The 22,292-nt window shown below is 47.0% G+C and overlaps 2 protein-coding genes across 8 annotated transcripts in view; both read right to left on the reverse strand.

The window, feature by feature from the left end:
* The window catches only part of LOC144178189 (alpha-tocopherol transfer protein-like), a 19,678-nt gene extending 5,811 nt beyond the window's left edge, over positions 1-13,867 (reverse strand). The window contains exons 1-6 of one of the 6 annotated variants that reach the window (XR_013323967.1): positions 13,625-13,864; positions 11,566-11,808; positions 10,686-10,879; positions 7,354-7,464; positions 4,047-4,246; positions 3,000-3,086 (exon numbers count right to left, since the gene is read on the reverse strand). Coding sequence is in view for 2 of the 6 variants with exons in the window: in XM_077705828.1 (XP_077561954.1) it covers positions 4,097-4,246; positions 7,354-7,464; positions 10,686-10,879; positions 11,566-11,808; positions 13,625-13,682 (756 nt within the window). In the remaining 4 variants the exon portion in view is untranslated. The other 5 variants (XR_013323968.1, XR_013323965.1, XR_013323966.1 and 2 more) reach the window with 5 other exon arrangements.
* LOC144178197 (alpha-tocopherol transfer protein-like) overlaps positions 1-22,292 on the reverse strand; it is a 365,130-nt gene that overhangs the window by 64,280 nt on the left and 278,558 nt on the right. The window lies entirely within an intron of this gene.

Raw genomic sequence — 22,292 nt, forward strand, 5'->3', positions numbered from 1 at the left:
ACACGGCCGGCACTTCAGGCGATATGCAGAAAATTAGTTAAACTTCTTGATGTGCCGCGCTCCGCTCCTAGATAAACCCATAGGATACCAAACCACCCTTATTTTACGAAAATAATGCGTAGAATAATGCGTAGCACAGAGTATCGGCACTCTTTTCTGTGATTGTTCCATGCCGCCACCATGATCATTGGCCTGTTCGCGCTACGCGATATTTGTTTACACGGCTGCAGTTCAAGGGCGCCGCCATTTTGTTGTGTATGCGTTTTAGCCGGTCAAATCTGGTAGGCTTAGCTTGGCCTCCCTGATCTGCCGATGCGCGCGACCGGCGTCGTTCCGAATCAAATTAAAGATAACTCGTGTAACAGCATTTCAACAGCAGAAGTGTGTGAAAAGATGCCGTTTGGCTGAATCTTCGGGTAGTGGTGTTAACAAACGACCCGGTCGAAGTTAACGGCGAAGCCTTATGTGCGGGAATCTCTCAACACTCACAAGCCGAAATCGCCGCCGTTGCTGGCTTACGTGTCTCAGTGACGGTTCTCTAAGGCCGTGTGCAGACTGTTGCCGCAACTGCCATAACAACTCTGAAGAAATGTACTTCAGTAGAACGCACTGTTGGGCAAGTTGGTGCATATGTGGTGGAACTCTGTAGAGCGCGACTGAACGAGCACGACAGAAAGACGACAAACACGAGCGCTCACTCGCCACTAAGAGAAGATTAGTATTCTGGGCAAAAGTGAAAACACAGCGGCCAGGGAGCTTCTAGACCAGTGCGTCAGTGAGACATCGGTATTACTGCGTGCGAGTGAATTTCGTTTTTTGGAAGCTGCTCTCTGCTTGCAGCAATCTCACCAGGGTTTTTTTGTGGTGTTCTTGTGCGGATGCTCCGGGGGAAAAAATTGTGTTTATATATACGAGACGATGCCTCCAATAAAGTTATTTGCGAGTGAGCGCTTGTATTTATCGCCTTTCTGTCGTCCTTGTTCAATCGCGCTCTAAGTTTTACCAACTTTGAAGAATGACGTCATTTCACGTCTCAGCCAACCGAACTGCGTAACATGCCTTTTTTTTACGGCCATATATCACGATATGGCTTTTGCGTCGGTAGTCTGAACATAGCCTAATACCCGTGCTTAATACCTTATCTATTGGCATTACGCTCGGCTTCTCTGGCGGCAAATGCTGGGTCCTGCCTAGCCTGACACATACCCAGGGCGTCTAGGCCAAGAACTACTCTATTTATTTGATTATTTGAGTATTTGATTTTTATTTCTTGGCAAAACCAAGGCGAGGCTGAGACTAAAGGCGAACGTGGCCTGCTACCTCAGCTCCCGATTTACAGCGTACATTATAACACGTCTGTTCGCAAATTTAGTGACTCTAGTCCTGCCTAACCTTCAAAGATAATCTGTAAACATAGTCTATACCAGGAGTACATGGTGAGGTGGTCCATATGTTAATAGGCGCCTTATCATCCATAGTGCGGTTTCGATGCTTGTTTTGTGGTTTCCTTAAACGAATTATGAGCCCTATGCTGTACGCCAAGGTTAGCCTGACGCATGCCCTTGGCATCTAGGCCTTGGCGCCTTCGCCTTTTTGCCCACGGAGAGAAAACCGGTGGGGGGGGAGGGGGGTAGAGGTATACAGCGTTGCCGTAAAAATTCAGAAATGGGCTTGCTACTTAGGCCCATTAATAATCAATCAAATCTCACAAGCATCATACTGAATTTCGCAAAAGTGAGAAGTTTTGTACAAAGGGACCTAACGATATTTTTTTTATTTTCATTTCGTTCCAATTTACCTGTGTACCTTCTGATTTTTCATTTTTGTGCCCCCTCTGCTTCTAGATCTCTCCCTCCAGTGCTGCACACTGACAACCGAAAACTGCTTAGATTAACCACTAAAACAAGTCTGCAACTGCAACTGGCGCGTCCCCGAGTGTCCCTACCAGCCTTAGCGGCGTTACATTAGAGAGTTTTAGCATAGCGTTACCGTGTTTACGTTAGCGTCTACGGTGTTTGCGGGAGTCGACTGCGCATGCGCGAGATTTACCGCAAACGGTAACTTGCCGGCACAGGCTTTACCATTGCCAGCGAGCTTCCTGAATAGACGAAGTGTACTCTCGGTTACAGAAAATGCAGCGCGCTCGGCCCTTTATGCTTTGTACAGCCGACAAAATTAATCTTACTTTATGCTTTTTATTACGTTTTTCTTGTTAAATAATGCTCAGGAGAACGACGAACGACCATTTTTCTCAGATGGGCGAGCAAAATAGCCGCCCCACCTCGTGCTAAGCCTTGCACGCCTCAAATCGTTCAGATAAGTTTCTGAGCTCGCAGTGAGCTCTTTTTTTTTTTTTTTAGATTTCCAAAATGATTTATTCCGACAAAATTTCCCGGGTGAGTGGGATAAAGGCAGATGGACACTGCCTGACTAAGGCCCATTTATCTTAGTCCTCCAAAAGTGCTGGGCAAGGTAGTGTAAGTAACTTAGTAATTACTACAACATATTTTACTCATTTCTTGCATAAAAAATGGGGGGGGGGGGGGGGAATTCTATTTTACCTTGATTCTAAAGCTACTCGGTAGATGGCGCCACCAACACATTTTCGTTTAGAAGCTCTCCAGGTGATGGCTACAGTATTCTCAAAACAACTACAGTTATTGTGAACGCTTCACCCGAAAAGTGAAATATTCAAGCTTTTTTAAACGAAAGCAAATACGTATGAGCAACAAAATTACGCATGATTTGCTTTGAGACTAATTCATCATATGTCGCTACCTGCGCCGCGGCGGCCGGAATACGCAGACCGCATACGGTGTGCTAAAACGTGTCCTACCGTTTTCAGCGGTAAACGGAAATTCAGGCTTCCGGTAACACGGTAAACGGTAACGCAAACACGGTAACGATATGGTAAAACTCCTTATTCCCTCATTACGGGCCTTCGCTTGTCTCTCGGTGGTTGACGTACGTCTGTATACCTACAGCTTAAATCTTGAAAACTGTTCCTCGCAGATCATTTCCTCTTCAGCGCGCTGATGCAAAAATCCTTGAGTCCATTTGGTCCTGAGAGCAGCAGTCATTTAGTACTGAATGAATGAATGAATGAATGAATGAATGAATGAATGAATGAAATCACATTATTATTAATGAAGTTTTGTTAGATAAACTACCAGCCGGCTAAGTACTCTCACTTAAGGGCACCTTTTAACAATTTTTAACGATATCTGCCAGGCGGCGTTGGTCGTATAGGAATGGTAAATGGACTGCAGCTGTGCCTTTATAAAATGAGTTGCATTCAATAAAGAGGTGGTCCTGGTTTAGGTTCCGGAGCACTTACGGCGAACAGTGGTTTTCATCACCTTCTAGAAGGCCGTTTTATCTGGGGTTCAGAGGTTACCTACCTACTTGCGCTTGTCTAAAAAGCACTTATTCGCGTTGCGACATCGTGGGTGGCTTTACAGCTGGATTATGAGGCATAGTGCAGGGCTCCGGAATATTATTGTTCACTCGTGGATCTCAAACGTGCGCCAAAATGTCCACATACGGGCGTTTTTGTTTTTTGTATCCACCAGAAAAACGGCCGCCGAAACTAGTGTCAAAACCACGTCCTTGAGGTCAGTAGCACAACGCATTTGCCAGAGAGCCTCAACGTATCGGTTGAGGTTATATGGCGGAGATTTCGGGGAATAACGGGTGTTGAAGACGTCGCTTTTTAAGGTTGGCTGTGGTTGCAGGGAGACCAGAAAGCGGTGTCACGGTCAAGCTGGTTGACCATTTCATCACCCTGCAGCACGGCATGGCCACGCAACCAGAAAATCTCTGCGTCTTCTTTGGTATCTTGGAAGAGGCTGTGTGCTACACAAGTGGGATGTGATTGTGTTGCATGCGGGTGCTGGCTTCTTATGAATCGGTGGATGTTAAGGGCGCTAGTGGAGCTGCATGTCTAAAAATGGCTTTTTTTTCAACACCGCATGTTTCGGCCTCTGTGCTTTTAAGGCACGGCAAGAGCATGGGCCCGGAGAGTACTGACCCTCTTTTGTACTTACTGTCCAGGCCTTCGCGGTCTTGGAGGAGCGGTACGCAGCATCGGCGAAGACTAGCTGTTGTCTGTCATGTAACCCTGGCAAATTCTTGCCCAAGACACTTCCAAGTCTTGGTTTGATGCTGTACCTCCGTACTCTTCGGGAATGGTGTTTGGAGGAACATCTGCGTGAAGCCCTTGCATATTTTTTCCGTGAAAATGCACCTGCAAGACATGCGCACAAGACATGTTCTCGATGGCAGAAGAACTGCTTTGTTTACATTGCGATCTCTCCGTCGTCTCATGTAAAGTCGAAGAGATGGACAAAATCCGCAAGAAAAGGGACTACCAAGTTAACCGTCAATGAAGTCTTGAGGACAGCCATACCGTGTGTTCGAACGAGAGCCTTCAAAGCATGATTTAACGAACACTTGAAGGCCCTGCCAAGTAACTAGTAAGATTGACAGCTCTGTTATCCGACCGAGAACATTTATTGTTTCAGCCCCTGACGACACTTAAAAGTCGTAAGATTTGAAACGTTTACCCACAAAGCCACAAAATGAGGGGCCATGACTCATCGGTAAAAAATAACCAATATTGGCGGTGAGCGCGACCACGGGCGGCGCTGCGGAGCGCGCCTTCGTGACGTCGGCTTAGGGATTCTTGCATTTGTCGTCTGCTTCACTCGGGTTTGCTCTCTCTGCTGTTTCTTTGCGCGCGGTTGAGATTTTGTGCTTGTCCGCAGCAGATATCGCGTATGCGCAACCTTTTTTTCGTAACAAAAGACTTAAAATAGCGTAAACCAGCTCAAGGCGTGATTTTAGGTATAGTTTTTGATACCGCTCCGGAAATAAACATTGCCGGCGTCGCCCATGCATTGCTGCGAAGGTGGTCCTGTGCGGAGCGCGAAGAATCGGAGCTGGGCGTCAGCCTCTATGTTCAGCAGTCTTTCGAACAAAGGTAACAGCCTGAGGCTGACAACCGACAACAGCTAAAATGGAAGACCAAAACAAATTCCAGGCCTTTGGGGCTGTCGGCTTTGGCAGAAGGCATTACGATTCCAGCTAATCGTATGTAAGGTAAAACAGATTTGGCAACCTTGCCTAACGCTCGAAACTACTGTATCAAGTCACTTCACGTTGTCACGGCATGAAAGTGTGCCGAAATGCACTATGGGGCACAAATATTGTAGATTGATTTCCAAATAACCTGCTGTTTGTATAGGCGCGTGCTGGTTTTATAACAGGCTTCTAACCAGTATGCAGGCTTGTTGAGCGAAACGAGTAACCTGTATGCAAACATACAGTAAGACTATGTTTCTTCAGATTTGGAGGGATATTTCGGTACATTTGCCACAGTCATACCATCCCAATATTCAGATAGGCGTTATAGTAAAACTGCACTCAAGAGGAGGAGGACCAGGAGGAGGAGAAAACTTTAACAGTAAAATCGAGCCGGTTAGTGGGCAGGCTTCTCAATCCAAGACGAGAGAGTAAGATTCATTCTTCAATTCACCGAATGTCATCCCGAGTAGTCCAGGATTTGTTCTTTGCGACTGAAGGGGTTGGAAAACAATAAAGAGCTGTCTGGACATATTCATTGGTTTCGAATTGTGTTATGCTGAAAATTGGCATGTATACTATTTATTGCGTTCTTTAGCAAGTAGTTTTCAACACCGTAATCATGTCATAACTTTTCGGGTTGAGATTGAGCTCATTACGATAACGACGGTTCGATAGAAATTAGGTCACAAAAGCCGCCTTCGAGTACTGTGGACAACGTTATTTGCGCCGTAGCACAAATCTCATTGCATTGCATATTCACACGAACTTTGTGAGCCTCGCAAACATCCCCAAACCTCCTAGGACGTTTGGGACGGTGGAGAAAAATGAATGCGTTGGGCACAGAAAAAAAAACAACATTCATCTAACAACAACGAAAGAAATAGAAAACACCCGTTTTATTTCCTGCTGTGCGTCCCGCTGCTTGATGCGTAGCATTAGACTGTTGAGTTCTCATAAGTGCATCTCAGAAATAGTTAAGGGAAGCCTACGCATTTTGAATACTTATCGAGGAGCTCTCAGCACTAAAACTCGCAAATACGCTAGATAGGACGAGTTACACACGATCGTCTGAGCGATGCTCTCTGAAAGTCGTTCTCTCTCTCCTCGTGTGTTGTGTAAACTTGTGCGGGATAAAGCTTGAAATTATTCAGAGCTGCCAGAATCTGATTGAAAACGCGCTTTTTAAAGCCCCAAAGCATCAAAGCGGGCGATTTCTAGCAAAGGCACTGCTGCCAGTCACAACCGGACGACCGCGGCGCGGGTGTAGCAGCGGCACGAATGTAGCAGACGACAGCGGAGCGGGTCCCTAAGCTGACGTCAGATCCAGGGGGCGCCACTCAAACATCTCACCGCCAATAGATGTCACACGTTCACGGCTCACATGATTCAATAGCTTGCTCGAACCGAATCTTCCATGGGGATAGGGCCCATCGATGGACTCTTCGGAGATGAGACGCAAAATAAACAATGTAAAAAAATTCGTCACTAATACCATCCAGATCATGAGCGAGGAAGTTTAGACGTAAAGGTAAGCACACGTTAACGTGAGCGGCCGCTTTTACATTTTTCAAAGCAACGTAGATGCTCCTGGCAACGACCACGGAAACTTGTGGTAAATTATTCAGAATTGGCAATCATCTTGTTAGTAGGCACTATTTTCCGACTCTTCAAACAGTCCAAGACATGGGACAGTTTCGGTATACTGTTCAACGTACGTAGCAGCTCTGCAAAGGATGTGAGCGAACTGGTGCATTTTATGCAGATGATCACCCGAGCGGGGCTGCATCCTACTGCGACAGATTATGCACAGATTATGTTGCCGTATGCACTTTAGTTATAGCAAGGGTTATCATTGTTAACAAAACAAAACAAAACAAAAGGGTGAACAAAAAGCGCAACGGGAAACAAAGGAGGGCGATGATTATCAGCGGACACGTAATTTCCACACGCACCGCCCTGGGCTTGCCTCACCCAATGGCGTCGCAGGCACCAGAGATCCAGGACACTGGGGCACCATCCACAATAGTGGCACATTCGTTCGGCAATTGCATATAGGTGTTTTCACATTCACTACGGCCCAAGGGGTGCATACGTGTCATCGCATTTTTTTTTGTTTCACATTTCGTCGCTGTTCAGGTACGGTACATAGCTGTGTAGTTGAACAAACCAACTTGCGCCTACGTTTTACTTCCGCTTTTGATATAGAAAAAAATTATAATCTTCATTGCAGTGTCACGAAACAAAAAACGCCTCAAAACTGAGACTCACCTTTGATAATATTTCATGGTTTACAAAGGGCCTCAGGATGGTGTACAAAACATCAAACGCAGCTGGCTGCCGCAGCACATGGGCTTCGCTAAGCAGGACGGGAACGCAGTTCTGCGAGCAAATGAGAAAAAGCAAAATCGGAACAAATCCCTCAAAAAGTTGCATAGATGACAATAAAATTAATGACAAGAATAACAGTGATAACCAATCGTATTTATTAAGGTGCTGAGGGGAAGCCAAATTCTCCTCGTAGCAGCGCACGGGCGAGGTATACATTGCATAAAATGAACATTAACAAAACTGACCTGGTAACTCAGGACTCATAATTTCATCCTTCAGATAAACGAGAACATCTTCTAGCTACAGATCAACGAGCAAAGTTAGAATGGCGATCTCAACACGGAAAACATGGCATAAGTGAGAATCATACAATACTTGAGAGCGTGAATTTTTTGGCTAGTAACTTCATCGCGCGTTCAGTTGGTTCATTTCACTGGTTTCACCTTCAGTGCAGAGAAGTCCTTAGCATGGACAGCGTACCGTGCAAACAGCGCAGTATACAAAGCAAAGAGCAAAAAAGCAATCCAACTTTTACGACTATATAAATACTCAATCGCCTCAAACGTAACAATGATATCATACAGATAATAAAAACGAGGTAATACTTTGCATACTTTACGGGTGTCTGCGTGGAACCTAAGCTGCGAAAATACTGACATCTGCAGCCTGCGCCGAGGACAGCGCCTGGTACGGGAGCTGAAAGTACCAAAGGGTGGGCATTATCTCGTGCTTTTAAATGGAAGCTGGTAGCCAGAGCTCATAGAGGAGTTCTGCGCAGCTAGTTTCCCACGTACTAGCTTGAAAAGGAATATAAAGTCAGCTTTATTTCCCCTATAGCTTGTATTCACTGGCGAGGCACGCATGCAGGCAACCGTGTGAGTGTGCCGTCATTGGTTGCGTAGGGCTCCGTGGGATGGCGGTACTTGTCCGTGCTAAGCGCATGATTTGTGTTGGACGTTCCAAACTTTACTTCACCGAACGCAACGTAATGCCTGGAGTCCAATGTGAGTGCGATTAATAACATCTGTTGACAGCCGCGTGCTTTGAGAATAGGGCAGAAATTTGGGCTAGTTGGTGATGGGACTTCGACATGGTAAAAAGCGCACTAAAACGAGGACACAAAAAAAAAGCGGTGACACGGGACGAGCGCTAGCGCTCGTCCCGTGTCACCGCCTTTTTTTTGTGTCCTCGTTTTAGTGCGCTTTTTACCATGTTGAGAATAAGGTTGAAATTGAGCAGACGACGAACGCCGGTGTTTTTTTTTTCTTTGGCGTACGTGTGCAGTGGCACAAGCCACGCCATGTCCGTGGCGCAGTAGCCATGTCCGTGGCCGTTTCTAGTGTTGCCAAGAGAAGAAATTGACAGCTAAACTTATCAATGAATACCACCTATAGCTTTCAAACAACGCAGCACACCCCAGTATCGCGGTCCTGTGCTAGGAGGTTGAGTCTCGCGAGGACAGTGATGTTTACACATCGACAACTTATTTCGTCACTCTATCAAGAGCGCTCCTCTTGATAAAGTCATTGCAGACAACCGAGCCATATTCAAGAACAGGACGACTGGGTTGACAGCGACGCCAGGATCGAAGCTGTTGCGTCCGTCCTCCTCTGTTATATCGTCAAGGGGGCTGCCTACTGGCGCTCAACCTTGGCAGTTGAGAGAGAAAGAAAGAGAGAGAGAGAGAGAGAGAGAGAGAGAGAACTTTATTTTCCCTGAAGTAGAGAGCTTGGGCTCTCTTTGCCGCGTTAGTCAGCCAGGAGATCTTGGTCCCTGGCGGCTTCTTCTGCCATCTGGACAAGGCGTAACTGCGTTAGGGGATCGGAGCTGCGCAGCAGGGTTTCCCAGAGCTCGAGGTGTTTGATATCTATGGGGGGTAGGGGGGTCTTGTTCCGTGTTTTTTGTTTTTGCATTTCCACATAATATGCGTGAGGTCTGCGCGGTGGCCGCAGTGTTTGCACTTGTCCGAGAAGATTTCTGGATGGCAGTGACTATATATGCCAACAGGTTCGGGTAGGTATTTGTTTGAAACTGCCTCCATGTATTGGCTTGTGCAGCGTTGAGTGTGCGGTGGGCGGCTGGGAATTCGCACCTGCTGTGTTTGTAGTAATTTGTTATCTCTTTGTACGAGTTGAGGCTGTCGAACTTCTCTGAATGCTCTCCCAAAGGAAACTTGCAATTTCAGGCTAGATTGAATTTATAAGTTTTTCTCAATGTTCCTCGCAGGGGTTCATGCAGGCAAGTGCGCGCACAGTGCTCTCCTGTTCTTGAAGAACTACAAAGAAACCGCAATGCCTGAATACCGTAGCAACGATGTCACTGAAATTCATCGTCAATACCCTTCTGCTCTTTTCTTTTCAAGCGAAACTCTATATGGCTGGCTTTCGCCCAAACCTGCGACCGTAGACAGAGCCGCGTCAAATATTTTCGTCTCTACAGCTAGTGTAAAACGATCTCTAGCTCTTAATCTAATGTAGCTAGCTTGGCAAGAATCATACTGAAACTATCCGCTAAGAATACTATTATTACGCCACGTTTCGCTCAGCTGTCGTAATTAGTTAGTTCACAGTGAAGTTGTAAACGTTACAGAATTCCCGACTGCTTTAAATACATGGCTGGCGACGCAGGAAATATGGTTACACAGAACGGCTCTAATTTTTGTTTTACCGAAATTATACCGAAACAAATCATATGGTAATTGGCCACTAATACGCCTCTACCATTACACTGAATTCGGTTCACTCTATAAAAATTAATTCCCAATGAAGTTGTAAACGTTACAGAATTCCAGCATGCCCCTCTACGAAAGCAGAACGGTTACAGAAAGCGGTACTAACTCTAGTTTTGCCAGGATTATCAGTAAAGAAATTAGATGGGAATTAGCCGCTAGGACTACTCTAACATTGTAGCAAGTTTCATCTACCTTTCTTAATTACATAATTCAGAATGAAGTTCGAAATATTGTTCAGTGTTTGTCCGCTCTAATATATGTGCTAAAACGAAGAGGAAACGAACAGCCCCAGATGTTCGTCCACTAGAATAAAACGCCAGCACTTCCGAGTTTCATTCAGCAAATTAACTATAGGAAGTATGCTCAACCGAATATTACAAACCCTCGTGTTTTGTTTTGTGCACTCATTGCACTCCTCCCAACTTCGCCGGTCATCCTTCTCCACAAAGAGGAAAGTCACTGAATCTTTTGTATACGCGTGAATGTGTCTGTACGCGTGCAGAGGCAATAGAATTACACAGAGACCAGATGGTACGTTTACCTGCAGGTAATGCATGAAATTCCTGGTCGTGCGTAGTTCGACAAAGCGCATGTTTCCGAGAGACCATCCCTCGAAGTCGGCGACCCACGAAATACCAGAAATTTGTGCCGCAGGATCTCTGGACACGTATTCTAAGCATAGCACCAAGGCCTGGACCAACTTGACCTGGTTGACCTTCGAGGGCTTCCATTTTCCTGCAATAATACACCGAGACTCATAATCCTCGAAACAGCCTTTACCGTATACGACTGGGCTTACCCCTGGGGTGGCTGTAATCCCACCTCGATCTCCAGGATATTAGAGGCACTTCTTTCAATTTGAAATAACGCAGTGAGCCAGCAAGGTGAAGATTTTAAATATAATATCGATAAAAATTCATGTTGACTTCAGGTAGCCAAAAATCCCACAGCCAGACCCAAAAAGATTTTAGCCACGACCACACTCAGTGACGTAAATTTCCGGTCGTAGTCGAAGTAATTGTCTCATTATTAATTGAAATTAATCAAGCGGTGAGAATTTATTTATTTATTTATTTATTTATTTATTTATTTATTTATTTATTTATTTATTTATTTATTTATTTTTAGCAATATTAATTTCAGTGCAATTTGTCAAACGAAATTATATAATTATTTAGCCTCTTAATCAATGCTCGGTCCCCTTCTGTGGGTTTCATCAACAACGCGGACATCAACTACGCCATACATAAGAAACGCAGCAATACCACGCCAACCCGCCAACGCTGTAAAACGGGTAGGGTCGGAGGGTATCCGCTAAGCGTTGGAAGACTCTTCATCACAACACGTAGTGCACTCCTGGACCCAGTGAAGAATTTGTTCCCGCGTACGAGTGTTCATGCTTTACTCATGTTTTTACTCACCATACTTTCCGAGGATGACGACACGGCCGTGCACGTTCTTCTGGGGGAGCACTGTGACGATGTCCTGCGTCAGCTCGCGCAACTTCTCGGGTTCACTCAGGCCCTCGAAGATTTTCGGAGCCGAGGCCCGGATTGCGCAGTACTTCTTGAGGTGTTCCAAGGAGGCAGCCACGTCATACTTGTGGAGCCGAAGAAATCGCAGTAGGTCGGCAGGGTCGGTGGGCGCCTCGAGCCCGGGTTCAGCTACAAGGGCGGAACAAGGCGCGTTGCGCTGTCAGTGCGAAACTTCTACGGCTATACGTGGCAATGCATCGCAGCCCATCAAAATACAACCATGACGGTGCTGCTTTGCCCATACTGTTTGAGGCAGGGACGCGTTAAAACCCTAAGTCACTTACTATTCGCACAGAACTACCACAGCGCGCTGCGCCAACAGTGTTGCCATAAGTTCCCAGGCCCTGTAGTGCTTGTGCGTTCAGCCCGCTTCTGTAGAACATGGTTGTTTTTCTGATAACTGGGCACGGTATCTTCCCTTTCTTTCTTCACGCTTTTGATCTGATAGCGTCGGCAGCTTGCTCTTGTGGGACCGCAAGCCTCTCCCTTGAGTGTCGATAAAAAGTATTCCGCTCCTTATCAGCTACTCAGGAGCGGCATGAAGCTGTGCAGTTTCTCGTTTCAATAAGGAGCGCTATTATATGATCCGACTCCTCAAGCATTGCGCTCCCCGCGTGGGAACAGGCATTGGCGATACCGTAGTACCGCGTGTTCAGGTGAGTTTAAAGGAACGTGGCGCTCAGAAAATGTGCAGATTTCTGCACGTTCCTGGCTCAGTATATATTGTTATACAGGAGCTTTACAGGCCGTTCCAGCGAGATGGCAATGCATGCAAAGCCCTCGCCTTAACAGTAATCGTACAGTGTAAGCCAGCCGAGCCTGGTGGTGCACGTTTGAGCCGTCAGCCACATTTCGCGCCACGTCTGCTGAAAACCGCCAATCGGGAGTAGCGGCTTCCGTGATAGATGGAAACCTCCGAAGTGTGCAGGCGCCTGCCCATTACAACAAGACCTAAAGTTGTGACAAGTCCAGACGTGCAAGTTTTCATATTCATCTATTGGGCCTTGTGTGTATCTGGGGTCCCCCATGGAAACCGACAAGCAAAATGCACCTAGTGTTTTGATGTGTTCCTGGTCGGATATCATTTCATCTAACATTTTAGGGTATTGAGAATAAAGCGAAATTAAACTCCGAATTTCGGGGAATTAGGGATTTACGACAAATAAACTCCGATAAACATCGACTTTTTGGTGAGTGAGTGAAAAACTCTAGACGAGCTTCAGGTGCTGATTATTGGGGAAAGGGGGGATGGGGCTCTTCTATCCCGGAATGCCCTGGCCCGCTCCACCAGGCTACGCTGTATTGAGAGGTCGGTGCTGGCCCGCCCACTGCTCGTACGTTGGGTAAGCATTAGGGTTAAGGGGTGGGGTTTTCTAACACTACCATAATTTTCGGAAAGATGGAAAATAACACTCCAAAATGTACCCTCCGGATTTACCAAAACATGAAGTACAAAAACACGCAGCCCTACTCATTAGGTTATTTATACTCGAACCCATCGACGGACAGTGTTCTAAACTAAGTATGCTTACTCTATAAAGAATTTATTGTGTTGTGTAATGTAGCGTTAGACGGTTCGTCTTGAATATAGAGCAATGGGATAACCACAGCGTTGTAATTATTGAAACTATTCCGAAGCCTTTGAGTTCAGTCGCATGTGTTTGCAATAGAGAGGCTTTTTTTTTTTTTTTTTTCAAACTTGACGGGCATTTACAGCCCCGTGTGAAATAAGTGAAGCTTGGTTTTATGCCCTCGGACGGTAAAATCAGCGCAGTGTAAGGATCGATCGGTGACTGAGCGTGTGAGTATACAAGGCACGGAGTTAAGAAGTCACGGAGAGAAAGGAAGGGGGGTACAGCGAGGTGCGTAAGGCCCAGCTGCACCGCCTTGAAGAGGTGACAGAGAAAGAGAGACAGTGCGAGATATTTCAATTGCCGAAATTTACCTTCTAGAAGTTTCCTAAGCTTGGCAAGGGACTCCTCTTCGACGTTGCCCAGCGCCATTTCTTCCGCCGACGAATATTGACACCCCTGTGTCACTGAAGCCCGCCCGTAGCCATCGGCAACTTAGCGTGCGCTCAGCTGCGTCCGTTCTGAAGCTGCGTGGGGCAGCAGACTGAGCAGTGAGCGAGCCACTTTCACGGCAGGCGCAACATACATACGCTCTCCGCACACGGAAAGTGTCGCTCTCGTCGGACACGGCGTCGTGAGCAAGGCCGCGCGCTGCTGGCGCTGCGCCAGGGCTGTTGATGTGTCAAGGTCGGCTGCATTGAAGCTCCGCACAGAAACGCGCGATTGAATCTCATCCATCTAGCGTGCGAAGCGCAGTTCTGTGATCAGAATGGGCAATCTTGGGTGGTCGCATGCACGGTCTGACGCTGGTTCGACAGCGAAGCTGTGGGTGGCACCTGCGACGACTGCCCAATGCCCTGCCGTCCACAATGATCTGCCCAAACGAAATAAATTCAGCTTCCCAAAACGTAATTAGCATCGCCGCTCCTGTGCACTTCGCCCTTCCTTGTGTTGACGGTGCGCTTCTCAAGTCCTCGCTAGGGGTTGCCGTTCTATACGAAATCACAACGCAACTCAACTATCCGAGTGGGCAGTCCTCCTACATATATATATATATATATATATATATATATATATATATATATATATATATATATATATATATATATATATATATATATATATATATATATATATATATATATATATATATATATATATATATATATATATATATATATATATATATAGCGAATCAGAAGTTGTAAATGAGGGGCTCGGTGAACTAAGGCAGAAAATAAGGGTTCGCAGTAAAGAAAACCTCGGAAAGCAAAGGGGAGGTTTTGGTGGATCATAGAAACAGATGAACAGTTTTTTGAGTCAGAAAGAAAGTGGTGAAAAAATGCCCGCCGGGTGGGATCCGAATCCACGACCTCCAGAATACCGGTCTGGTGCGATAACCACTACGCTACCGGCGGGGCTGTTTCCCCACCACTTTCTCGGGTATTCATGTTAAGGTATTTTTTTTTTGTTTCCTGCACTAGGGGGTGGTAGCTAGCGCCACTCGGACTACTCGGGGTGAAGGGGACCTTCTTTTTAACCCCTGGGCCGTGACTCGAGCGTCTACGACATGTCGAGAGTGGTCGACCAGCGTTGTACCCTCTGAAGCTACCCCTGGCACCAAGACTGCCAGAACAGAGGCCCTCGCTAAGCATGTAGCGAATCAGAAATTGGAAATGAGGGGCTCGGTGAAATAAGACAGAAAATAAGGGTTGGCAGTCAAGGAAACCTCGGAAAGCAAAGGGGAGGATGTGGTAGGTCATTGAAACAGATAAAGAATTTGGAAAGAAGGGAAGAAATAGGAAAAAAAATGCCCGCCAGGTGGGATGTATATAGATATATATATATATATATATATATATATATATATATATATATATATATATATATATATATATATATATATATAGCGAATCAGAATAGGAAATGAGGGACTCGTAGAAATAACACAGAAATAAGGATTGGCAGTCAAGAAGACCTCGGAAAGCAAAGGGGAGGTTGTGGTAGGCCATTGAAACAGATCAAGAATTTGGAAAGAAAGAAAGAAAGCGAAGAAAAAATGCCCGCCAGGTGGGATCCGAACCCACGACCGGTATTCTGGAGGTCGTGGGTTCGGATCCCACCTGGCGGGCATTTTTTCTTCGCTTTCTTTCTTTCTTTCCAAATTCTTGATCTGTTTCAATGGTCTACCACAACCTCCCCTTTGCTTTCCGAGGTCTTCTTGACTGCCAATCCTTATATATATATATATATATATATATATATATATATATATATATATATATATATATATATATATATATATATATATATATATATATATATAAAGGTTTCAGTCGTCATTGCCAGTGTTTTCGGCTGTTTCCGAGATATTTAATAGTGCCGAATGACGTGTGTTTGTCATGTTTCTTTAATACAGTGCTAAATAGGCGAAAATATAAGTCGAGAAAAAATCCGCCGTTTTTCCGGGAGCGGGAGTCGAACCCACATCTCCGCATAACGCGTGCGGTGCGTTAACCAATTGCGTTAACAGCCGAATGCGTTAACAGCCGAATAGCACTGGCAATGACGACTGAAACCTTTATATGTGTCCTTACTGAGTCCCTCGTCCCGTATCTTTCTGTTCTGCTACATGCATTACGAGGACTCTGGCTCCAGCAGTTCGGATATGCCAATTGCTAACCCCGACCTCCGACCACGTCTTACGTGACGGCCGCTGGGAAAAAAGACGTTCTACGTCTCCCGCGGTAGTCGAGGGGTGGAGCTAGTTGACCGGCCTCAGAGCACTTGTAAATATAACCCCCCCCCCCCCCCCGGTAAAAGTCGAGAGGGGAGCCGCTGCGGGGTAGCGTAATTGGTTAACGCACCGCACGCGTTAGGCGGAGATGTGGGTTCGACTACCGCTCCCGTAAAAACGGCGGATTTTTTCTCGACTTATATTTTCGCCTATTTAGCACTGTATTCAAGAAACATGACAAACACACGTCATTCGGCACTGTTAAATATCTCGGAAACAGCCGAATAGCACTGGCAATGACGACTGCAACCTTTATATGGGTCCTTACTGAGTCCCTCGTCCCGTATACATATATATATATATATATATATATATATATATATATATATATATATATATATATATATATATATATATATATATATATATATATATATATATATATATATATATATATATATATATATATATATATATATATATATATATATGAAAGACGTCCGGAGTCGTATGCTGAGCTATCAACGAACGCATTTTGGCATGTACAGTCTTTGTCAAAATTTGCTAGGCAATGGGGAAAGTTAACAGGCGGCAAAAAGTTTAAAGTAAAAGCTTACCTTTCGAGCGAAGCTGAAAAATTTTACACCTGAAACCTAGAGAAAACACCTTTATTTCTTCCTGTCATAAAAAGAATTGGCTCCAATCGACGCTGTGAAGGGGGTTTGCAAGCAAAGCTTTTAACGACATTCACAACAATTTCCCATGCGAAGTCACTTCAATTCACACATGTGGTTCTACAAAGAGTGAAACCAGAGATTCTGCCAGCCGTTACCTGGAATTCACGGGGCCGGCGTCCGTCGGCCACAGCCGGGTTACAGCGGCGGACGCCGCCGCTGTAGCCCGAACGTGAGTCTGGAGAGAGAAAACGGAGAGGAGTGTCTTTCGAAGGGTGAGACGGCGGAACTTAGCCATCCTGATAGGCTAGCTTGGGGCTACACCACTGCGCTCCACAAGCGCAGACACCGAAACATTGTGGCATGTGAACTTAGGGATTCCCATTTATACCGATACAAACTAGTTAGCATAAAGTAAGTTTGAGAATTGCGAAAAAGCTGAGGAAACTTTTATAATTCCTATTTATCAGAACCTGTTGCTACTTTCGCTTTTTGTGATAACTCTTAAAACAAACGAATTGTTAATCACCAATTTCGAAAACGGAGTCCCATTCGTGGCAAGCAGTGCGCGAACGATAGCGTTTCTCTAGCGGCCAAATGCCTGTATGGGGTTTGTACATTTTGTTTTCCCGCCCTGCAAACCAATCCTTAACGTATGTTTGTCGTAAGCTCACGTCCGGTCCGGGTTAACCTGGAGGTGCTGTCGAACAAGTTAATCGATCCGTGCGAATGCGCCGCGCAATGGACGCGAAGCTGCACCGAAACAAGGCCAAAACAACCGCCGCTGAAGCATACGATAAAGTCGTACCGCGGACGTCGCCGCCGGCGAGCAGGCACTCCCGCGCGGGGAACGCTGGGAAATTCGCGGAGCCATCTCTAGTGTGCTCCGTGAGTGAAACGCTCCGCCCCCCCCCCCTCCCTTCCCCCGCCGCGAAAGAACCGGTGGCTGGTAAAGCTAGAAAGCTTTGTTTAATAATTTGGTTACAGTTAAACGTTATTTTTATTCTTTGAATCTTTTGTTTCACAGAAAGCTTTGGCCGGGATAGAAAATCTGTTGGAATTAGCCGGAGTTCGAACTAGCGGGGGTCCCTTTGAATGGCGGGAAAGCGCACGCTACCAGTATCATAAACGCAAGGGCGATAATGTAGACGCTATTCCACGTCCTTCGGTGTGCACTTTAATTAAGTGCTGCGAAAGAAAAAAGAAAAGAGAAAACAAAAAGGCAGCGCCAGTGGGAGAAAGAAAATTGAAGTAAGCTCACACTATTGCTCTACGCAACAGTATCGTTTTTCCATTTTTTTTTTGCCTCACGGCGTTGTTTAAGCCTCCCCGCTGTACGAGGGGCCAAACGGATATCCGTCTTCCTCTTTCGCTTCTGCGCCGCACGTGGCCTGGTGACCTTCGTGGCGAGCGCTTATCGCTGCGGCGGCGGCATCCTCGCCTTCCTTCGCCACATCTCGCGCACGGGTCCCGCGCACGACGCTCCTTTCCCTCTTGTCTATCTCTCCCCGTTATCGGACCACTGCTCTGAGCCGGGCGCCTGCGGAAGGGAAAGTGGTTTGACCTCTATCGCACAAGGGCAAAACTGGTCACTCCGCGAAGACTGTCCGAGGTAGCGTAGTGTAGCTTGCACTAAAAAAGGACCGAGCCCCCGCAAGCGTGGAAGCGAGGGCGCGTGGTTTATGCCAGCTACTTCAGTGTACGCTGAGCATGACGCGGTTACGGGTTTGAGTAGCTGCTGCGGAGGCTGGCAACGCATTGAACTGTGCCCTTCGGCTTCTAATTCCACGAAAAGTAGTCTGTGCGGACGGGCAAAATTGTTCGAATTAACCGTGGCACGTGTTTCGGGTTCGAATTAGCGAGAATTTTCCCCCATTCAAATACGAGTCACTTTCCCGGGACCAATAAACTGGTTCGATTTATAATTATGCGACTTCGAGTTAACGAGGATCGACTGTACGTATGGATGTATGTGTGTATATTTGTAGCTTTGTATGTATGTATGTATGTATGTATGTATGTATGTATGTATGTATGTATGTATGAATGCATGCATGCATGCATGCATTCATGTATGTATGTGTGTATGTATGTATGTATCTATATATTTTGTATGCATGTATGTATCTAAGAAAAGAAAACTTCCAACAAGATAGCGACCATGGTTGTTACCAACGTTTCAGCAAATATACTTGCCTTCGTCAGGGCAAAAGGCCAGTCTCTTTGCTGAAACCTTGGCAACATTCGTAGTCGCTACCTTGTTGGAGTTTTCGTGTGTTCCCTACCATTTTCCAAGTTTTATTGCTCCCTTTATGTATGTATGTATGTAAGTATGTATGTATGTATGTATGTATGTATGTGTGTATGTATGTGCGTGTGTCTGTGCGAGAGAGTGAGAGAGACGACCAAGTTTCTCCTACGTTACACTCCAGCTAACGTTAAGCTGTAATCCGACAGACAGATGAAAAGTTGCAGGTGGCATCTAGGTCTGGTATCTTAAAATGTAGGACGCGATAGCGCTAGTTCGACCACCAGGGTGCGTTTTCGAACGCAGTTTCTGGTATTCAACCTACGCTTCAGGAGCACTCAAGGTCAGCGAAGAGAGAAAGACTGGCAGAGAGTTCTTAGCCGTCGTGGGCCAGGTGAGACAAAGGCCCTCTACACTTCCGAGAGAGAAAGGTTGCCACTGCGAGGTGTTGATCAGTTTGAACGAGAAGGTGTCAGTGTGAGTGTTTTAACAAGTTCATTTTCTGATGCCTAAGCCAGACTAAACCTTTTTGGCTTTTTTGCGACAAGAGAGAGAAAAAGAGAGAGGGGGTTAAGATCATTGTTACAGAAGAAATAGGAAGGAAGGAAGGAAGGAAGGAAGGAAGGAAGGAAGGAAGGAAGGAGTAAAGGTAAGGAAAAGGCAGGAATGCCAACCAGGCTGTAGCCTAGTTTTCTATCCTACACGTGGGTAAGGGGAACAATGAAAAAAAGATGAAAATAGTAAGGTCAGGACAGAGCGTGAAGAGGTGTGCCCAGCGTTACGGCACTATAGACGATAAAGTTCAGTGACTTCATAGAGAGTCGTCTTTTGTGCGACAGTCTTCTGTGCAAGTTCATTGTTTTTAGGAAGCACAGGAGCACTTTTGTCGCCTTGCGCGTTGATGACGGAGAAGGCCAGTGGCCCATGATTTTCACCCCAGAGAACGGCCGCCCAGAATCCAGCTTTCTGTGCCCGGCTACATCATTTACCGCTGCGGCCGATACCGATGTTACCCGCACCGGCCAAAGGCACGGTTATGTACCCGCTGCCACACACTCGGCCCGCGGGAGGACGTTTGCCCCTTGCCACACACCAACCGGCTCTGTCCTGTGTGCTCCTTGGACATCACCAACTTGACCCCAACGACGACGCATGACTGCGTAACGAAGTGCCGCCTTTGTACGGGGTCGCACGCCAGCACCTCCACCGACTGCCCCACCCGCCAGCAAGCAGACGCTTTCATGGCCCAACAAGCCAAGAAACGCATCCAGGCCCTCCGAACAAAGCACACTTCAGGCCACCGATCCCGTTCGCGTTCCAAAGTACGTCAACGCTCCTCATCCAAAGGAAGGAAAAACCTAGCGCCACCGCCACCACCCCCTTCCAAACACAACGGTCACGTCCAATGGCTGAAGCTCCCGCCGCCAGGTCAGCCAGGGACACAAGCGACGTCCCAACACACGTATGTGAGCAAGTCGACTCTTCCCGGTTCCCATCAAGGAGCACCGACCAAACTTTCGTCATCCCCGATCACTGAATCACCCGTCTACCGCGCAGCTCTGACAGCACCCCAGTCCACCGCCACTTGCAGCATCACTGTCCCTGCGAAAGCCCCCGAAACGGTGGCTGATTTATTTCCATTGTTAGTGGAGCTCATCCAGGCTGTTAACGCCCTAGGAGAGCGCCTGCAACGAGTGGAAGACGCCCAGTGTCGCAAGTCTGGAAAACGACCCGTGCCTCATCATAGCTCCAGCCTCGACCTACAGCCCCCTAACTTGGACGGCGACTCCGGCAGCGCTGGAAAACGCCCCGCTCATCTGCGAAGCCCCACCGCCGAAACTGAGGATGTCGACGTCAGCTCCGACGAATTCGACTGCTGGGCAAGCATCCATCTCTCCCTCCCCATCCTTTGTTATCTCAGTGTGGCAATGGAACTGTCGGGGTCTCAAACGGAAACTCTCTTCTCTTAGAACATTTATTCAAACTCGCCCTACCGCCCCCCCCCCCCCCCCCCCCGGACGTAATTCTTTTACAAGAAGCTTTCTGCCTGCCGCGAATCCCTGGCTATGCGGTGTATCACACAGGGAACTCCACGGATCCTAGCTCACTCTGCCTTATCACTCTTATAGCCTCTCACCTTCCATTTACTCCGCTTGTCGACTCCCTCCCATCCTCCCCAGATTTTATGGCCCGCGGGGTAGTCGTCTCATTTACTACACTTATCGCACCCATACAACTCGTTAATGTGTACCACCGCCCAGGCAAGAGGGTTCCGCCCCTAGATTCACTGTTCCCCACAAGCGCTCGTCAAACCCCACCACGTCTAGTCCTGGGGGACTTCAATTGCCCCCACCCCCTTTGGGGTTACCCTCGAATCGGGATTGGTGGCCGGGCTCTAGCGGAAATAGTACAGCGCAAATCGTACTCCCTCCTCACAGATCCTGATGTTCCCACACGCACTGGCCACAGTGCTGCCCGAGACACAACTCCGGACTTAGCTTTCTACATAGGCCCAGGCTGCCCAACATGGTCACACACGCATGAGTTCCTTGGCAGTGACCATGCCATCTTGGAAATCACGTTATCATCCACTCGTCCACGCCGGCGAGCGCATAAGCCTACAAAATTGACAGATTGGCATGCAATCAGACAGGCCTCTTTTCCCCCTTTAGACCCCGCGGACCCAGATTCCTGGCTTCAACAGATACAGGATCTTTGTCAGCGGCGCACTAAACACGACTACCCGAACACGGAGGCGCCCTACATCGACACCCACCTCCTGCACCTATGGGATGCCCGTCGTTCTCTTAGGCGTTGGCGCCGCCAGAAACACAATCGGAAACTGTGCCTCCGTATAAATATCTTGACCCAAGAGGCCCAAACTGGTGGAATCTCTGTGATGAACTTAACCCACGAACGCACACTAAACGTGCTTGGCGCCTCCTCCGTGCCCTTATTAACCCCTCCTGCCCTTCTCAACCCATCTCTCGTATCCTGCTCAACACTGGGGCTTCTCCTGCAGACCTCGCTAATGATCTGTGACTCCTCCACTTCCCTGCAAGTTCAGATAACCCACCTCCCGCACTTCCAATTCACACATTTTCACCATCTCCTCTGGATACTCCCTTTACGTTGACCGAACTACTCAACGCTCTCGACCGTCTACGACGAGATACCGCACCGGGTGAGGATGGTATGCAATATAAGCTCCTCCGAAACTTCCCAGATGAAGGGTATTCAAGATCTTCTCCGCCTTTTCAATAGCATATGGGAAACTCGCCGAATTCCAGAAACTTGGAAACATTGAAAAATTGTTCTCCTTCCTAAACCTGGTAAGCCCCATACGCCCACCAACTTACGGCCCATTTCGCTTACCTCGTGTG

This window comes from Haemaphysalis longicornis, unplaced genomic scaffold (genome assembly GCF_048455015.1).
Source record: "Haemaphysalis longicornis isolate Haplotype H1 unplaced genomic scaffold, Haemaphysalis longicornis Haplotype H1 scaffold_4, whole genome shotgun sequence".
Taxonomy (NCBI): Eukaryota; Metazoa; Arthropoda; class Arachnida; order Ixodida; family Ixodidae; genus Haemaphysalis; species Haemaphysalis longicornis.